Source organism: Dipteris shenzhenensis, chromosome 27, assembly GCF_047967505.1.
Source record: "Dipteris shenzhenensis isolate YYH24624 ecotype China chromosome 27, Dip_SZ_1.0, whole genome shotgun sequence".
Classification (NCBI taxonomy): Eukaryota; Viridiplantae; Streptophyta; class Polypodiopsida; order Gleicheniales; family Dipteridaceae; genus Dipteris; species Dipteris shenzhenensis.
Window position 1 is genome coordinate 14,873,051 of NC_141622.1, and position 20,512 is coordinate 14,893,562.

The 20,512-nt window shown below is 41.6% G+C and overlaps 1 protein-coding gene across 1 annotated transcript; it reads right to left on the reverse strand.

Moving 5' to 3' along the window:
- Positions 1-19,442: 19,442 nt before the first annotated feature.
- Positions 19,443-19,868, reverse strand: LOC147883911 (uncharacterized). The gene has a single exon (XM_087398906.1). It carries the CDS (start codon positions 19,866-19,868, stop codon positions 19,443-19,445), a length of 426 nt encoding a protein of 141 aa, XP_087255032.1.
- Positions 19,869-20,512: the final 644 nt, after the last annotated feature.

Below are 20,512 nucleotides of genomic sequence, written 5' to 3' on the forward strand. Positions count from 1 at the left end.
GGTTAGATTTAATCCTCATGGATGCTTTGTTGAGGATATGAAAAATAACGGTCGCTTGATAGCAAAAGGAAAGAAGAAGGGCAGGATGTTTACGTTGGATGCAGACATGCCTGAATTGAGTGCAGCAATGTTTGCACATGGGACCGATGTAGTTGCAGATATTGATATCTGGCACAAACGCATTGGTCATGTTAATATACAGCGACTAAAATCAATGCAAGCCCAAAATATTGTTGCAGGATTGCCTAAATTCAAGGTTGCAGAAATGCACAAGGTTTGTGAAGCCTGTCAATTTGGGAAAGAGGCAAGGAAACCTTTTCCTAGGCATGTTCAAGAGAGTAAAAAGCCATTGGAATTAATCCACTTTGATGTGTGGACTACAAAAGCTGCATCTATTGGAGGCTGTCACTATTTTGTCACATTTATTGATGACTTCAGCAGAAAACTGTGGGTGTATTTTATGAAAAAGAAAAGTGAAGTGTTTGGGCACTTCAAAGCTTTCAAAGCTATGGTTGAAAAAGAAACAGGCCTGCAAATAAAATGCCTAAGGTCAGATGGAGGGGGAGAGTACCTCTCAAATGAGTTTGCAAGGTTCTTGTAGGAGCATGGTATAAAGCAGCAATATTCATGCAGTCATACCCCACAGCAAAATGGAATTGCAGAAAGAAAAAACAGGCATATTGGAGAGGTATCTCGGGCTATGCTAAATGAAAAAGATCTACCAGATTATTATTGGGCTGAAGCAGTTGCTACAGCAGTCTATATAATGAATAGGACTCCCACTGCAGCAATACATGGCATGACGCCAGAGGAGATGTATACTGGTAGGAAACCAGATATTTCTCATTTGAAGATTTTTGGTTGCATTGCCTATGTCCATGTGCCAGATGAGTTGAGGTCCAAGTTGGATCCAAAAGCTGAGAAGTGCATCTTTATTGGTTATTCTCTGCAGCAGAAAGGGTATAGATGCTATAACCCTTCTACACGTAAGTTCACAGTGAGCAGAGATGTTGTTTTTGATGAGATGAGCAGCTGGTATAAACCAGTAAATGTGATGATTGATGTAGATGCACAAAATGGTATTGCTGCACAGAATTCACAGCAGCAATCACAAAATATCAGTGGACCTGCAGTGTCCTCTAGCAGTGGTTCACATACTTCACCATGGACAGGTAGATTGAGATCAGGAGAATCTCCTCAAAGCAATGCAGATAGTGGTACGCAGGTATCACGAAAAGGAAAAGAGAAGGTAGATCAGCCCATGTTTGATGTGAATGCAGGTCACTCTTATGTGGATGGTGAATCCAGTGGCTCAGAATAGAGCATTGATGATGAGTTGGGTATTGTTGTTACACCTGGAGTAAGGAAGACCAGGGATGTTTTGAGAGCACCTAGAAGTGAGCCTATTTTGCGCAGGTCTACCAGGGTTAGGTATCCTGTGGATAGGCTGAAATATGATGGATTTACAGCCATTCACTATGCCTATATGGTCAAAGTGATACAGGAACCAGAACCCACTTCTTTTGAGCAAGCCATGGGAAATGAAAAATGGGAGAAAGCCATGGATGAAGAAATGGATGCCTTGGATGCTAATGCTACATGGGAATTGGTGCCTTTGCCTAAAGGCAAGAATGCAATTGGTTGTAAGTGGGTTTATAAGATCAAGCACAATGCAGATGGTTCTGTGAATAGATACAAGGCAAGATTAGTTGTCAAGGGGTATGCACAGACATATGGCATTGATTATGAAGAAACTTTCAGCCCGGTTGTAAGGATGGCAACCGTAAGAGCAGCCATTGCTATGGCTACATCAAAGGGATGGTCTTTACATCAGATGGATGTAAAGAATGCCTTCTTGCATGGTGATTTGCAAGAAGAGGTCTTTATGGAGCAGCCAGTAGGTTATGTTCATGCTACTCATCTTGAGTTTGTTTGCAGGTTGAAGAAAGCCTTGTATGGCTTGAAGCAAGCACCTAGAGCATGGTCTGACAAGATAGGACAGTATCTTGTCACTATTGGCTTTCAGATTTCCAAGGCAGATTTCTCACTCTATGTGAGAAAAACAGAGAAAGGGATTATGCTGCTGGTCATTTATGTTGATGATTTGATCATCACAGGTGATAGTGATGAAGATATCCTTCATGTGAAAATGCTATTGAGGCAGAAGTTTGAGATGAAGGATTTGGGAGAGCTGCGTTATTTCTTGGGCATTGAGGTGATTAGATCACCAAGTGGGATACAGCTCTTGCAGAGGCAGTATGGATTGGACATGCTGTCCAAATATGGGATGACAGGCTGTAAGCCTATTTCAGTTCCTTTGGAGCAGAATGTGAAGCTGAGCACAGATGCAGGTGAGCTTCTGGAAGACCCTACTATGTACAGACGCATAGTAGGAAGTTTGATTTACATGACTATTACCAGGCCAGATTTGAGCTATGCTGTTGGGTTGGTAAGTCAGTTTATGCAGGCTCCAAGGAAACCGCATTTGGATGCGGCTAGACGCATACTCAGGTATGTGAAATCCACATTGCAGTATGGACTATTTTATGAGGCTGGGGTTCAGATACAGTTGCATGGATACACTGATGCTGATTGGGCTGGTAGCATTTCTAATAGACGATCTACCAGTGGATATGTGTTCTCTTTTGGGAGTGCTGTAGTCACTTGGAGCAGCAAGAAACAGCCTACAGTTGCCTTGTCGAGCACAGAGGCTGAGTACAGGGGTGCAGCAATGGCTGCATGTGAGGTGGCTTGGTTGCATAAGCTACTCTATGATATGCATCAGTCTACAGATGGGCCGGTTGTCATTTATTGTGACAACATGAGCAGTATAAACTTGGCAAAGAACCCAGTCTTTCATGCTAGAACAAAGCACATTGAGGTGCATTATCACTATGTGCGGGAGAAGGTTTTACTCGGTCTTATTGATCTAGTTTATGTCAGCACAGAGGATTAGGTAGCTGACATATTCATGAAAGCATTGGGTGCAGAGAAGCTACGCAAGTTCAGAGACCTGCTTGGTGTGCAGGATTTGGGATTGAGCTCGAGGGGGAGTGTTGAGATATCGAGCTCCACTCGAGATATGCCAGGGTGACCGTTGGGTACTTATGTCACCGACTTGTTAGCTGGAGATGCGGTTGGTACACCGCCCACGAATAATAGCTGGATGACAGCTATCCTTATCTACTATAGTTTGTGGCTCAGTTAGTATGCCACCTTAGTTAGTTGAGTTTGGTTTGAGACCCACATATAGGGTTCTTCTATTTCTTTGTACTAGAGTTCTTTTGGCTTACACAACTAAGAAGAGGAAAACTGTTTTTCAGCCTCCACCTTCGTGTGTATTCCCCCATTGTGCATGTGAAAAAGCCTCAAGTGAGACTCCTTCCCTCTCTCCCACAATCTTCACAAGCAATTCATGGGCAAAATGAGAATAGCTCAGCTCATGTGGAGGAGAAGAGGCAATGAGTAGTGTGATGCCAAAAATTGATATTTTTAACTTGGCATTGATATTGTTTTTCTCTATGTTTGATAAGAGTTTGAGTATCAAGTGATAGCCTAGTGGCTCTCACTTATTTCTATTTTCTATGATAATGTATGGGATTGAGAGGATGAGTGGCATGGCTCATTGTAAATACCATAGGTATGAATTATAAATACCTTGGTATGGGGTGAGAGTTATTTGTGTATGGGATATTATGATTTTTTAAGAAAATAGGAAGAGTGAATCATATAAAGAGGTGGAATCATGTCCATGTGTTCCAATAATATAAGAGAGGCCACATGCCAAGCGTGTGGAAGGCATGTGGAGGAGTGTGAAGTCAAGAGGAATCCTTCTAGAACTCCTATGTGGAATAAGGAGGATGTGGACATGTGGAAACGAGAGGGTCCCTATGGGCTCCATGTGAGGAGACTCTTGACTTTCTCAATATTTTAAGAGTCTTGAGCATCTTTTGATGGGACACATGACAAGAGTAGCCAAAAAGGACATGGATGGTGACATACGTGCTTATGTGATTGATGGGGAAAGGAATCTACATTCAGCAATTGTAAATGGGTGAAGGCGGGTAATAAAATCTCTATAAAAGGAGCCCTCCTCTCCCTTGTTCATCAATCTCTTCCACCATTAGGCCTCATGTTACTGTAGCTCTAGTCTCCCCAAGCCTCTTTCATGAGCCTTCTCTCCCTCTTGTAGATATTCTCTTATGTAGACTCTTGAGTCCATCTCTCTCTAGTTTATTCTCTCTCTATGAGTAGTCTTGGAGCTTCTGCTCTCTCTTGTATGTATGAAACCTCTTCTTCTCCCTTATGTTTGTAGTGTTGAAGTGGATTCTCACTCTATTTATAATGAAAGTCACTTCAGGTTCTCTCTCTCTTGAGTGTCTCGTCCCTTTTCTCTTTTAAAGCCTTGAAAGTTCTTTCTATTCGGCCGCTCACTGTGCATACATGGTCCATTTGTTTCCCGAGCCACCATGCAAACTTCTTCCCCTCTTCTAGGAGAAATCTATGAGGGGTGGATCGTTGATGAAGGTGGAGTCTCTAGGGAGCATCCTGCTCAGGCGAAATTAGCCTAGATGGAGGGTAGTTTTCATGATAGTTTAACCCCCTGTTAGTGTTTTTCTGATAACTTTCTGCTCGATAGTCCGATTGTAATGAAATTTATATCAGCGCGAAGCTCTCTTCAACCGCATTTTCTATATGATTAGATCTTGAATCAGATACTGCTGCAAAAAGTTATGAGTCTCTATGTTCGACAGTCTGTTTTCATAACAGTTTTTACCCCTGTCTAGTAAACTGTCCATAACTTTTTGGTCGCTTCTCTGTTTCTTACGAAACATATATCAGCACGAAGCTCTCTTTAAGGCGCATGTATCTATGTGCTTAGATCTTGAATCAGATATTGTTACAAAATGTTATGAGTCTCTGTGTTTGATAGTTTGTTTTCATAACAGTTTTTATCCCCTTCTCATAAACTGTCCATATCTCTTCAACCGTCTGTCTGTTTTCAATGAAACTTATATCAGCGTGAAGCCCATCTCAAGGAGCATCTCTTTATGTACTTGAATCTCTAATATCATGTCTTTACTAAAAGTTATAGGCCTCTGTGTCTAATGACAGTTTGTAGAGTGTTTTGAGCTAAGTGTAAAGGTGTCTATGAAGGCGGTGCGATGTCTCCTCAGAATCTACCCATCCGATGTATATTAGTTCATGTCATGTTGAGCCACAAGATCTTCTTTCAACAACGTATTACTCTTCTCTTTGGTGCAGATCGGCTTACTGAGATTATGGCCTCTACTGATCCTTTCCTTCTCCCTATGCTTGATTATAACATCACTTGGGATGTTACCATCTTCATTCTCATCTGAGGGAGGAAAGTATGGTGTGGTATCTTGGCATAAAAGCTTCCTTCTAATGTCCCATTTTCAATGATAAATATCTTTGGCTGTCAGTTCAAAAGCAGTAGGAAGTGAAGAGGTGTGTTAAGTTTATTACCCCTAACTTCATGTCATCTTTTGGTGGAGACGCCAGGTACATTTGGTATTGGATTCATCCCACCTTACTAAACAGTCTCGGGTGTGCGGTCTCGGGTGTGCTTGATTGCATGTTATGCCTAGAAGAGGCATGTGTTTTGATGAGATAAAGAAGATGACTAGAAGAACTCCGTTAGAAGAGATTGCAACCCGTTTGAGAGAACTTGAAGATTGTGAAGGTGATGCTCAAGCTATTCACACAATCACCATGATCATATCCTTTATGTTTGCACTGTTGAATATGTTGGTGAATCGACAACGTCGGTAGCAGGCACAATGATAGATTGGGGATTTTTCCATGCACTGGCAGCTTGGTGTGAAGAAGAGTTGAGTCTTTGGGTAGTTTTCGTCTATAACAATGGAGTGGTGATTCTTAATGCTTTCAACTTCTTTTGCTATGCAAATGATGAAGAGTACAATATCTTGAATCTTTTATGTGCATTTCCTATTGTGAGAAGGGTGATTCTAGAATGCATGTATACACAATGTTTTCATGGTGCTGGTTGGTCACTTATTTTTGAAGATTTTGTTGAGGATCACATTGTGGAGGGTTTTCAACAAAGTTGGTCTTGGTATACTAAGGCTCTGTGGGATCTTGTTCGGATCTTGTTTGGGATATTATTTGGATCTTGGTGTTTCCTTTTTGTGTTTCATCATGGTGAAGATTCCAGTGTTTCGAGGGACCTAAGGGGAAGACCCGGAGTCTTATCTTCGAGATTTTGTTCGAGGATGCCGGCTTTGGTCCATGAAGGATCGGGCGGAGATTTTGCCTGATTTTCTTGAAGGTGTAGCCTTGAGTTGGCATGAGACCTTGCTGGACTCTACCAAGGAGGACTGGGACCAAGTGGTGGTAGCAATGAAGCAGAGATTTGGGGCAGTAGAGTCGCCAAATGCTTTGATGTTGCAGTTGGACCAGTTCTATCAAGGAGAGGGTGAGTTGGTCTCTACGTTGGCAATCCAATATGAAACTTTATGGACAAAGTATGAAAGGGTAGCTTTGCGAGCTGTGGCATCTGCATCATCGGCCCCTCAAAGTCTCTCAGGGATGGAGCAGTTAAAGATGAGCAAATTTGTTATGGCTTTGGAGCCTCGTCTTCGCTCAAAAGTAATGAGTAAAGATCCAACAACATACATGGAGGCGCTTTGCATTGCGACCAAGAAAGAAGCTTCTCTAAAGATCGAATCCTCTTTTGTGTCTTCAACAGCTTCAACTTCTAAGGTGGAGGTAATGGGCACTCCTTAGGTACCAAAGTCCTTTGAGTTAGATCATAATATCTTCCAATTGATGGTAGAGTTTGCTGATTTGAAATTGCATTTGGTTAATGCACGACAACCTAGAGCACCAAAGAGTGAAGATAGGCCTCGAGATAGGAGTGGGGTCACTTGCTATGAATGTAATGAAAAAGGTCACTATTGCCCCGGGTGTCTTAGATTGAGAAAAAAAGAAGAAAAACAAGTATCCTTGTTAGAAGCTTCTTCAGGGGATGAGGAAAAAGAGGTAATGATGGCTAAACGGGGGCGTGGTAAAGCAAAAGAAGAAGAAGAAAGCAAGGAAGAAGTAGATGAGGAACATCAGGAAGAGGAACACCGTAGTAAGAAAAAGAAGGCATCTAGAAGGAGAATTAGCCAGTCAGACTTTCCTTTAGGACAAGGAATTGGAAGCTATGACTTGTTGTCTGACCTTAAAGAAAAGGAAGCTCATATCACCTTTGGTCAATTACTTACTTTGTCTCCAAAACTACGGAAGGAATGGGGAAAACTAGCAAGCACAAGAGTGTCAAAGAAGAAAAAGAAGAAAAGTGCCATTCCTGTTGTTCAAAAGGTAGATATAGATGTTGGTGATGATGTACCTGTGGTTGATGTGATCATTGATGGTCAAGTGATTTCTAATGTGTACATTGATGGAGGTGCATCGATTAATGTCATGAGTGAGAAGACCATGATAGATGCTGATTTAAAATACTCTAGTACTACCTCTCCTTATCGCATCAAATTAGCTGGCAACACTAGGTTAAGACCTTGGGAACTCTGAAGAATCTAGAAGTGGATGTATGTGGAATTTTTGTGCCGACTACTTTTCAAGTGATCCCTACCAAGCCAGATGCACGTGCCTATCCATTGATTTTGGGAAGGCCTTGTCTACGCAAGGTGAAGGATATTCAAAAGTGGGATACTGGAGAATTGATTTTGCAGGGAAATGATAAGAAGGTGCACTACAACATCAGAAGCCGCAAAAAGGAAGTTGTCAAGGAGGAGTCTTCAACATCATAGAGTTCAAGACCGATGAAGAAGAAGAGACAGGGTGTAGCTCCGAGGAGTCCAACTCAGAGGGTGAGGTGGAAGGAGTGGCCTTTGGTCTTTGTCTTGGTGCTGATCGGGATGAGTCAGGATGGAACAAGGTGGTGGTGCAAGAAGATCCTGTAGAGACACTTCATGTGAAGGATGTGGAGCACACTAAACAACGCCAATGCAATGAAGAGCTTCTTGGTGATTCTCTATCAGGTAGTGAGAAGCTCCAGTACTTGGATATGCTAGATGATTTTCCATGTCTCTTTGCAACAAGCTATTCACAGGTTCGACCAGTCTCTCCTGTGGAGCACAAGATTGAGTGGAAGCTAGAAAGCAAGCCAGTTGTGCAACGCTTAAGGCAATTGGGGGTGATCCAAGCTGAGGCACTAAAGAAAGAGGTAACACAACTACTTGAGGCGGGATTCATCTTTCCTGTTGATAATTCAGAATGGATATCTCCTGTAGTTGTCACACCAAAGAAAGGAAATAAGTGGCGAGTTTGTGTGGAGTTTCATCCTTTGAATGCATGCACTAAGAGGGATCATTTTCCTTTGCCATTTCAAGATGAAATACTAGACTAAGTAGTAGGGCATGAGATGTATTCTGTATGTGATGGGTATTCTGGGTACTTTCAAATTCGTATTCAGGAGGAAGATCAAAAGAAAACATCATTTGTCACACCTTGGGGAGTTTTTGCTTACAGAGTGATGCTTTTTGGGTTGACCAATGCACCAGCTACATTTCAAAGGTTCATGAGTCAAGTCCTGGAGCCTTACTTGGGAAAGTTCATAAGGGTGTTTTTGGATGATTTTTGCATTTATTCTCGACGCATAGATCACATGGAGAAGTTAAAGATGGCCTTAGCTAGGATAAATGAAGCAAAAGGGTGTCTAAATCCTAGCAAGTGTCATTTGGCTCAAATAAAAGTAGTCTTGTTGGGGCATATTATGTCTGAAGAAGGCCTGCAAATGGATCCTGACAAGGTTCAAGAAATCATGGCATTGCCAAGTCTTGAGAGTGTCACTAGTGTTCGCAAAATTCTAGGAAAGAGCAAGTATTATCAACGCTTTTGTGATGATTTCACAGAAATAGTGCATCCCATGAACTTGTTGACAAGAAAAGGAGTTTCTTTCCAATGGGGTGTGAAGCAACAAGAGTCTTTCTAGCAACTTAAGGAGGCCATGAGTAAGGGCCCAATATTGAAGCCCCCTGATTGGTCTCAGGACTTTTATGTAAATCCAAGTGTATCTTTGCATTCAGTTGGTGCTGTATTGCTACAAAAAGGAGAGGTAGGTAGAATGCAACCCATCTATTATGCCAGCCGATAGCTTACAGATGTGGAAACAAGGTATGAAGAAATGGAGCAGCAAGCTCTCTCTTTGGTGTTTTCCGTCAGAAAGTTTCGCTCCTACTTATACCCTCGACCATTTTTCTTCCTTACCTCTCAGTCTGTATTAGCATATCTAGTTCGCAAGCCTAATCCTGGGGCAAGATTTGCAAAATGGTTGTCAGAGCTTCAAGAGTTCTCTTTCTCTTTTGTCACTAAAAATACCACTAGGTCCACTATGGCAAATTTGCTCACAGGACGGGAGGATCCAGGAGAAGAAAAGAAATGTAAGGAGAACATTAAAGATGAAAGGGATACACCACCAACAGCTTTTGTTTTGTATTTTGATGGGGCTTTTAGTCCTTCATACCAACAAGGAGCCGGGGGGATAGTCTTGATGAATCCTGAAGGTCAAGAGGTATGGGCAAGAGGACAAGAGCTTCCAGGTATCACAACTAACAATGCAGCTGAGTATAATGCTTTGATTCTTGGTTTGGAGGGTTGTCTTCAAAGTCAAGTTAAATAATTGGAAGTAAGAGCAGATTCTCAGCTTATTATAAAGCAAATGCAAGGGCATTACAAGACAAGAAGTCCTCATTTGAAGGAGCTTAATCAAAAGGCTATGGCACTATGTAGTCAGTTTGATTTTTGCAAGTTTGTTCATATAAACAGAAAAGAAAATCAAAGGGCAGATGAGTTAGCTACTCAAGCCATTGTAGTACAAGTCTAGGGGGTGGTTTCTTGGGTAGACACTGGATGGCCAGAACTGCAAGATGTTCAGCAATATGTGGAAGAAGGCATGTTTTCTCGAGGGTTAACTCCACAACAGAAGCAGAGATTGGTTACTTTTGGCCACGCCTCCATAAGGATGTATATGAATGTCACGAATGGAACCTATCAGCTTAAGGATGTTGATGGCATGGTGATACCCGGACACACCAATGAGTATCGCCTTAAATTCTTCTATGCTCGACCACCTTGAGGGCCAGCAGACCCTCTCTGTACTAGAGAGGATCTGCTGGGGGGGAAAAGATGTGACGCTAAAAATTGATATTTTTAACTTGGCATTGATATTGTTTTTCTCTATGTTTGATAAGAGTTTGAGTATCAAGTGATAGCCTAGCGGCTCTCACTTATTTCTATTTTCTATGATATTGTATGGGATTGAGAGGATGAGTGGAATGGCTCATTGTAAATACCATAGGTATGAATTATAAATACCTTGGTATGGGGTGAGAGTTATTTGTGTATGGGATATTATGATTTTTTAAGAAAATAGGAAGAGTGAATCATATAAAGAGGTGGAATCATGTCCATGTGTTCCAATAATATAAGAGAGGCCACATGCCAAGCGTGTGGAAGGCATGTGGAGGAGTGTGAAGTCAAGAGGAATCCTTCTAGAACTCCTATGTGGAATAAAGAGGATGTGGACATGTGGAAAAGAGAGGGTCCCTATGGGCTCCATGTGAGGAGACTCTTGACTTTCTCAATATTTTAAGAGTCTTGAGCATCTTTTGATGGGACACATGGCAAGAGTAGCCAAAAAGGACATGGATGGTGACATACGTGCTTATGTGATTGATGGGGAAAGGAATCTACATGCAGCAATTGTAAATGGGTGAAGGAGGGTAATAAAATCTCTATAAAAGGAGCCCTCCTCTCACTTGTTCATCAATCTCTTCCACCATTAGGCCTCATGTTGCTGTAGCTCTAGTCTCCCCAAGCCTCTTTCATGAGCCTTCTCTCCCTCTTGTAGATATTCTCTTATGTAGACTCTTGAGTCCATCTCTCTTTAGTTTATTCTCTCTCTATGAGTAGTCTTGGAGCTTTCGCTCCCTCTTGTATGTATGAAACCTCTTCTTCTCCCTTGTCTTTATAGTGTTGAAGTGGATTCTCACTCTATTTGTAATGAAGGTCACTTCAGGTTCTCTCTCCCTTGAGTGTCTCGTCCCTTTTCTCTTTTAAATCAGCATGAAGCTATCTCAAGGCGCATCTCTTTCTGTGCTTGATTCTCTAATATCATGTCTCTATTGAAAGTTATAGGCCTCTGTGTCTAATGACAGTTTGTAGAGTGTAAAGGTGTCTATGAAGGAGGTGCAATGTTTCCTCGGAATCTACCCATCCGAACCAATCAGCCCCTTCAAACTCCTTGATGTATATCAGTTCATGTTATGTTGAGCCGTAAGATCTTCTTTCAACAACGTATCGCTCTTCTCTTTGGCGCAGACTGGCTTACTGAGATTATGGCCTCTGCTAATCCTTTCCTTCTCCCTATGCTTGATAACAACATCACTTGGTATGTTACCATCTTCATTCTCATCGGAGGAAAGTATGGTGTGGTATCTTGGCATAAAAGCTTCTTTCTAATGTCCCATTCTCAATATAAATATCTTTGGTAGTCAGTTCGAAAGCAGCAGGAAGTGAAGAGGTGCATGAAGTTTATTACCCCCAACTTCATGTCACAGTAGCAATAGCATGCATCCCAAGGGCAATGAGCAGTAATATCAGGTGTACAGGTTGGTTGTATGGGCTAATATGGCATGACAAGCAAGGGCAGCAATCTTGAGGGTAGTACGGAGGCCTCATAGGCATGTTGTGTAGCGCTAAAATAGTCCATACTATACGAAAATAGCTTGTACACTCCATACGGACTGTCCAGCTTGTGTATGGTAGCTTGTAGGGCCTATTTTTACAGGCTAAAATAGCAACTAGTGATGAGGCATATATCCAAGCTGAAGGGGTAGATGATGGCAAGGCATTCCAGGCTGATAGTCAATGTTGATCACCTCCTCCAACACCTCCAAACAATGGTGAGGCTAAGGGAAGGGAACTCTACCTTGGAGGAGAGGGTAGCTTCCATTTGCAGGCTTTCCTCATCCTCTAGGTAGAGTAAGAAGAAGGGGAAGGTAGGAAGGGAGGCTCTGATAGTACTCACATGTAGACCAAAGAGCTTGTAGCTTGATACTTGATTGATTTGACACTAGACAAGTACAGCTCTTATATAGAGCACACACATGCATATGAACACTAATGCATATGAGATAACTCCCAATGTGACACGTAGAATCCATAGGACACACTAGACTAGAACTCACTAGAACACACCAAAATTACTCATCTTGACTCCATTTCCTAACAATCTTTTCATCTCTTATATTTTTTCGCAAACTTCATGGCGTTCTTATCAAGGTCCATCCCATATTAGGCTTCAAGTCCCAATTTCACATGCATAGGGTAGGGCTCTCTGAGGCCCAATTTCATAATTGCATGCAGCATGGGGTCCTTTAGATCATGAAATGGGGAATTTAGAACCGAGCACTAACCAAATTGTGCCAAATGGTATGCATGTGATATATTTCCATGAGCATTATAATGGCATTCATGTGATGACATTGACCACAAAAAAATAACATAAAGAGTAAGGGATTAAAGCTAATGCCTTACGTGTACCACAATCATAGTGAAAGAAATTACCATCCATGCATGTTTTTGGAAAATTTTCCATCTCAATTGGGCTTCAAGATCTAATTGAGTAACTAGAAAGGGTGAAACTCCTTTTTAATGTAATCAAGGACCCTTAGCAATCATTGAGATAATCAATCTATGTCATTTTCCTAGCCTCCACACTCTTCATGTTGAACAAATCAATGCATAGGCTTCCTATTGATTGTATCGACACCTTTTGTTCTATAGTATTAAGACTTTTTAAGAATTTTGAACTTGAGTCAATCTTATCAAAGAAAATTGAAAGAAATGGACATTCACTTACACACAGATTCATTCACTTTACACTTTCAAACAAAGACCACCTCCTCGCAAGACCTAGTTTTCCCTTTTTGGGCTCAAACTTGTTGTGCTTGAGTCTCAACCTATTGAAATCAATCCTTTCTAGTCATTTTGAGGTAGCCTTTAGTAGTCTCTGTGTTAATAATCATTGAGTTGTAGTCTTACATTCAAAGGAACAACTGCTTCTAATATGTCTCCCTCTTTACATCTACAAGGAGCCTCTTATTGTCTCTAAAGTAGACATTGGAAGCAATATCCTTCATCTGTGCAATCATCATGTGCAAATTTTCTTTTTTCCTTCACAAGGACAAGAGTTGTCACATTATAGAGAGAAAAATACATTGCATTCACATACATAAACATATGCACATAGGTTGTTTGAAGAGAAGATTTTGACCTTTTATTACCAAAATTAGTTTGAATTAATATTACTTAGTGAAAAAATGTTTTAGTAATTGGATTATACTTAGGGCCAATCCGTCGAGACAAAGTATACAACTTTTCTTTTATTACAAGAAACATGTCCTTTTGCCTCAAGTCAAAGTTGAATAGTAAATGGAAGAATCCATCTCCTTTGGAAAGATTAGAAATACCAAATTGAGGCTTCAACTTGATGTTGAGCATTTAGTTCAATCTTGACCTTAGTCTTGAACATCAAATTCTTACTGGCATGCACTTTCAAACATTATGCAATATGAAAATAATGTGGTCTTTATAAAGCTATACTTTCACTCCTTGGAAAACTATATGCCTATATATATGAAGATTAGAGCATGGAGAATGTAGGGCTAAGGGGTCCCTTAAGGGAGCTAAAGGGATTCCCTTCAATGAAACTTGGGTGTGAAAACACTTTAATTTTCACTTTTGCATCAATTTAACCTCATATACCTCTTTCACGATGATATTTGTTGCAATTTGCAGCACGGTTTCACCTTTCCTATTTGCCTTCTCAATAAGTGACTGTTTCTTTTTTAAGAGAGTAGATTTCTTCATTCTATTTCTTTGTGGCCAAGCGTAAAAATGCCACCATCTTCGCTGTTTGCCTCAATCAAATTGACATGATAAGCTATCATCTTCTTCTCAATTTTAATAGTCCTTCCCATATCTTTTGCAATTAAAATAAAGAGGTATGACTTGGCTACCATGACTCAAAAAATCCATGATATTGTCAAGGAAAGCTCCTTTAGTTCCTACTTCAGTTGTTGCAGGATTAGGTGAAATGCTGAGAATGTGTGCTAACACACTCATTTTATAGATTCAATTAACAAGCCAAGAGCATCATTTGAGATTGTACTCACTTTTGCAATACTCTAAACGAGAACTTAATGTCGCACATCATTTTGTGTTTTGATCCAATGTGCGACATTAGATTTTTGGTGAGATAAAGCATAAAATAATCAATATTCATGTCTCCTTAGAGAATCGAGCATAGATGGAAGGTTGAATTCATAGGGTTTTGGTCAAGAAAGTGGCACCAAGGAACATTTAACTATAAAAAGATTTAACAAAAAAATTTAACATGGGGTGAGAACATAATTCATAGAAGTCTAGACTCTATAGAGCCAGTGAATCCCTGGTCTATCCTCACCATTGAAGGTTGGCCCATATGGATATGTATGCGTAGGATGATTCCAATACTTGGCTTTTTCATATAGTAGAGAAGGATGGTGACTATGGATTGAAGTTGGAGTAGTTAAATATGGTTGTCAAACCCACGTGAAGTGGAGCCATCTTCTAAGCTCTTCCATGAATCTCATGCTTTCATAACTAATCTTCCACAATCCGGAGCTAGAATTATAAGCGAGCCACTTAAAATACTTTCCTTTACATAGTCAATAAGTAGCAGGCCTTCGTCTCTAATGGAGCTTACAATCCATGCCTTGATTCAGTTACATTCTTTCTCAACATTTCGAAAGTGTAGGCTACTTTACATGGGACATCGCCAATTGTGTGGCAAAACTATAAGTTTGAGTTGCACTCTACATGGAGAACGTGGTCACATCCCAACATTTTTCTTTTGCTATTTAAAAAAAAGATATCATTGTTCTAGTGGTTAGCCAAGGCACAATGACAAGACTATGAGACCTATGTTTAGCTTGTTGCTACAGTCACATAGTATTCTAGAGCTATAGAGCAAAAGATACCTTATAAACAATAATACCATTATATCGTGAGCTACGGAAAGAAAACCTCCAGATCTGGATCCATGATTATCTTTTACCTATAAATCTTTTGTTTTGAGACTTGATGAGTGGAATTGATATAGTTTTAAGATATCATTTTGTATGGCATGAGTGGTGTAGCTACCTTGTCTTGACCTATTTTGAATATTACAATTCTCAATATGGCTAACTAGGTTTTTGCAACAAAAGCAAATAGCTTCAAAATAATAATCAGCTAAGCTTATGAGGGGAAATCCTTAGCAAGCTTCTAGTTGCACCACTTGTGTCTACATCGGTGGTGATATTGATGGCATTGTGTCAATACTTGGAGTTTTCATTAGGAAGCTAGGCATGGGGGATCCTAGATGAAGATTTAGTCATATATATCCATGGAGTGGAAAATGATTGTGAGTATATGTTGTAGGCCAAGAGTTTGGATGTATAAAAACAAAGGGTACTTGACATTTGTGAGCATGAGGAGAGCCAAGTACCTTATGCCTGCAATGCAACTTGAATAGACATTTGCGAGCATGAGGGGAGCTAGACATCACACTGCAACTTGAATGGGAATTGGATTTGATTAATAGGTTCTTGATTTCTGCAGATCCAAATTCAATTAGTTAGATATGAATGATGAGACATTTGAATGATTGAACCTATTAGAAATTCAATAGAAGATAAATATATACTTACCACCCATGCCTCATTTCTGAGTCTGCCATCGCTACTGAGGTGTGAAGGACCTATGGTCTCTAGGCATATCCTCACTACCCTCCGTTGAGGCTAAAACACATCCATTCTCCTTGTAATCCTTCTTTGCTCTATTCCAATCCTTTAGGTTTGCCCACCGTGCCCTCCTTAACAACCTCCCTTAATTCATATCTACGAGACTTAAGGAGCTCCCCCATGCGATTAAGCATGGCATTTCAATCAAACTCATACCCTTTAGGATTTGGAAATTGTCCTTAAGGGCATTTATGCAGGCATACTTGGCTTTATTGTCCTATTCTTTCCAAGGTTTGAATATATCATTAGGGATGTGGGTGCTCACCAATTTCCTCATGTATCTTGTGGTCACCTTCCCGTCCTCATCCTATATAACCTCCCCATTATTGTTCACTCTGTAGGATAGGTCCTCCAGCAAAACAAAGTCCAAAGGATTCACGATGGATGGAGTAGCAGAGCTAGAGAGGGGGGTGGAAGAAGGGGTGGAGTGAGGTGCTTAAGGAGTGAGGATTAAGGGAGTGAGTAGTCTCTAGGGTACTGTGGCCTATGAGTGGAGAGGGCAAGGGACCTGTTTGGTACTGTATCTCATGAGGAAGGGGAGACCTATTGGGATGTGAGTGTGTAGACTCGTCTACATCCCTCTTGCCACCACAGTAGCCTTGAACCTTACTACTCTTTCTCAATCTATGATCGGTACACCTAGGTGATGACCCCTCAAAAGGGGCTACAGGGGATGGTTGTTAAGTAGGTAAAGTTGTTGATGTCCTTGATGTACCACCGAGGGGTGTAGGAGAGGGAATAGCTGAGGTTCTTTGGGACATGAAAGAGGGGAATCTCACTGCCTCTGCATCGCTCATGGATGCGACAAAATCATGGGGACTCGCCATGGGCTACTAGAAAAGGAGTTCCCCAAGGGGTAGTCGCAGGTCCGTGGGGAGTCCACCCAAGGGTAGTCATAGGGGTAGGCCCCTAAGGAGTCAACTGAGTGGAATTGAAGTCCTTTCAAGAGTACAGACCATGACATCTGCTCCTGCAAGGGGCCCCATGATCATGAGGTCTATGCTCTCCGAACGTGTGACATGCTGACATGTCTAATTTGGGATGATTGGACAAACACAGACACAAATAAGAAAACAAACACAAACAAAAGACCGGGTAAGAAGCGGAAAAAGCAATAAATACTTACACTTTATTGAAAAGAAAATTTATACTTAAAACTCAAATTCAATTTGCTAAAACTATGAAAAGACAATTTACTTAAGACTTCATCATATATTATCATATATCTCCATAAGTTACTCTACTATATGTATCCAAAAGAGTATTCATATACCAAATTTGCATCCAAAAGAGTGTTTAAGTGCAAAATATATCTCCAAAAGAGTTTTCATATACAAAAGGTCTTGCAAAAATAGTATTCTTAAACAAAATTTGTTTGTAAAAGAGATATTCTCAAAAAAATCCAAAAGAGAGGAGGAGGTCTACTGCTTTGCATTACTATACGAGGTACTTTCCTCCTCCTTGTGGCTAGATGGGTGACTTCGGACCTCATCTTCCATGTCTTGTAATATATAATTATACTCTTCTTAGACTATGTACTCATGGTCCAAGAAGATGTCTACACAAACCATTATGACTTTGATAGTCTCCTCCTTGTTAATGAGTGGCTCGAAGTGGTCTCTCCAAAGCTTATGGAGATCCATAGGTTGTTTCGTGCCTCTATCAAAAAGTGCATGCACTTCAACGTTAAACTTTATCCAATCTTCATCATGCACAATTTTTTTTGCTACATGTGATAGCAAATTATTGATGTCCCGAATGACAGCAATATTGGGAACCGAGTTGGGGTTTACAGAAGACTATCGGGGAGGAGGGCATTCCATTTTTAATCTGTTTAAAAAAAAGAACCAAATATGGGCATATAAAACACATTACAAATCATATTAGGGCACTCACTCAATATCTATAAAAGAATTCAAAGTCCAAACAAGCTACATTTACATTCACTTCTATTCAAAAAATTATATGTATCGCACAAGCCAATGTATTTTGAATAGGTAATTCTAGGAAACTTTATTGCATCCACTCTCCTTCATTCCACAATCCACGCCAATCACATCCCCTATCACCCTATCCGCTTTATCCTCCTCAATTTTTGTACGTTTGATTCTTTGCTTTTCCCTTCTCTACTTCATCCTCCCTCAATCTTTAAAGTCTCTCCTCCTCTCTTCTTTGTCTCACACCGCTCCCGTGCTATATCCCTTCTCATACTACTCCCTTCTTGTTGTTTCCCTCCTTCCACTCCTTCCACTCTGATACTCCTTGTTGCTCTCTCTCTGCTACTCCCAATGGCCCCTAGCAAAGAAGCTCTGATGGCATACTTGGAGGAGATGTACCGTCAATATTATGATATAAATGATGGGGAGTTAGATGTACAATCACTCCTTGAGGTGCATCTATGTCCCTCTGCACGTGTTGAGGGCGAGGATCATTCCATCCAGCACAATACCAATCGTGAAATACTAGAGGATTCTATTGAGGAGATTTTGAGCTACATCTGAGAGGAAGGCCACATGCCCAAGGAATCTCCTTAGGCTAAGGAGCAAAAGAAAAAAGAGGTGAAGGACAAGAAGAAGAAGAGAGATAACAAAGGAGAGGGTAGCACTTCATCGAAGACCAAATGGTGAAGAATGTAATTGCAGTTTTTAAAGTATTCCAATTTGGAGAATGTTCAGAGTTCACGCTCAACATCATGTGATCATGTATGCATAGCACCATCACGTGATCATATGTGCATAGCACTAACCTTATAGAGTGCTATAAAGGAAAGGGTTAGATCCCCTAACCCTAACCCTAAAAGGGTTTGTATATATTCTATTTTTTCAACTAATTCTAGCGTACAGTTAGTCATTTGTGGTGTGCTCTCTAGTTGTGCCCTCTCTCCTCATCTCCACTCTTCTCCTCTCCCCTCTTCTTATTTTGTCATGGTATCAGAGCTCCCTTGCCTTCCACTGAGGCATTGCGATTCTTGAGAGTGTGAGAGAGATTGTGAGATTGAGAGTTCTCTTGAGTGTGCTCCGTGAGAGTCCACTTCCGGTGAGAGATCTTCATCCGTCCATTTGAGAGAATTTCTGTCATTCCTTAAGGGAATTCCGTTCATTCTTGAGAGATTTTAGTTCCTTCTCTTGAGTGTTTGTGAGAAAGAGTGAGCATTGAGATTGTGAGAGAACTAGTTCTGTGAGAGAGATTTTTGTTAATCCTCCTTCCGTTCATTCTTCTCGTGAGAGAGAGAGACTTTGGATTTATTGCATTCCGAGAGTGAGAGGGAGAGAGTTCAAAGGCTCCAACATACCCTTTTGCGAGAAAGGTCTATCCAGAGCATCAAATTCTTTTTATGGCACTACATGCAAGTACAACAGCAATGATAGCTTCCATCTCTAGAGCTTCAAGGCTCCATTGCCTTCTTCAAGACGGCCAACTAGCTCCACTGTGCATACGACCGTCCACAGCGACACGGGCGATGCTTCAGTAGCCACGGGTTGCATGTCTTGTAGCTAAGCCTCTCCAACAAAGCTCCTTCGACGGCCGTCCCTAGCGAATACCACCTCTACTCCTTCTGTGAGCTTAGTCTGATATCTGCTTGAATTTCTCAAGCTCTGGCCGCACTGGAATCCACAAGTTCGACACCAGCAGAAGAACCGTAAAGACTCCCACGGCCTTGTAAACGGTGGGCGACGATATCGGAACCAAATTCTCCACCATGATAACTACCATGAGAAAGCCTGCCAACAGCGCGGCGAGGTAAAGGAACCAAAAGAAGTGTTTGCCTTCTTTTTCATCCATCTCTGGTGTCATGGGGCGAATGAAAAACATGAGCAACAAGGACACCAGCGAAGGCAACCAGCCAGCGAGCAAGATGACGCCCCTCGGATCCTTGCTATAGAGAGCGTGATAAATGTGCATGAAGATGGCACCACTGAGGCCTATAGATCCCTTGAGCAGCCCGATAACAGCACCTCGACTCTGAGGGAAGTTCTTCACGGCGACCATCTCTCCAACAGCCACGAGCTAGCACGCCCGCAACGCTCAACAAACTCCTCCTAGCCGAGAGGCGCCTACAACTAGCACGACCTACATACAGGACTTCTCACCCACGGCTAGCAGCTCTCAACAATGGCTATCTCCACGCCTCGCCTTCACGATTCGGCAAACAAGCTCACTCGATGAGCTCCATGGGATGCTAGGTGACCCAACCATCAAAGCTCTACTCCTTCACGATGTGGTGAGTGACCTTCTCCAAAGCAACCCATAGACCCAAACGGCTCTCCGATGCCTAGCCACACTGACAACGGAATCAGCGGAGAAGACGACGGAATCTCCAAGATTCCATCAAAATCTTGGGTAGATTCCAGTGCCTCGCGTTTTGACACGTGGCAGATAGCGTTTTGCCACGTGGCAACCTAACCTCCAATTGCCATGTCATCAGGCACCCGGATGTGCCACGTGTAGCTATCTTATCCTCTGCCACATCACCATTGCCACGTCATCAACCTATCCTCACTACCACGTCATCACCGACTGCCATGTCACCACCGACTGCTATGTCACCCTGCTGACATCATCTGTGCCACCTCAGCACTACCACCTCAGCAGTCCAGTCAGCACTGGATCCCTGCAGGCACTGTCTCTTGCCA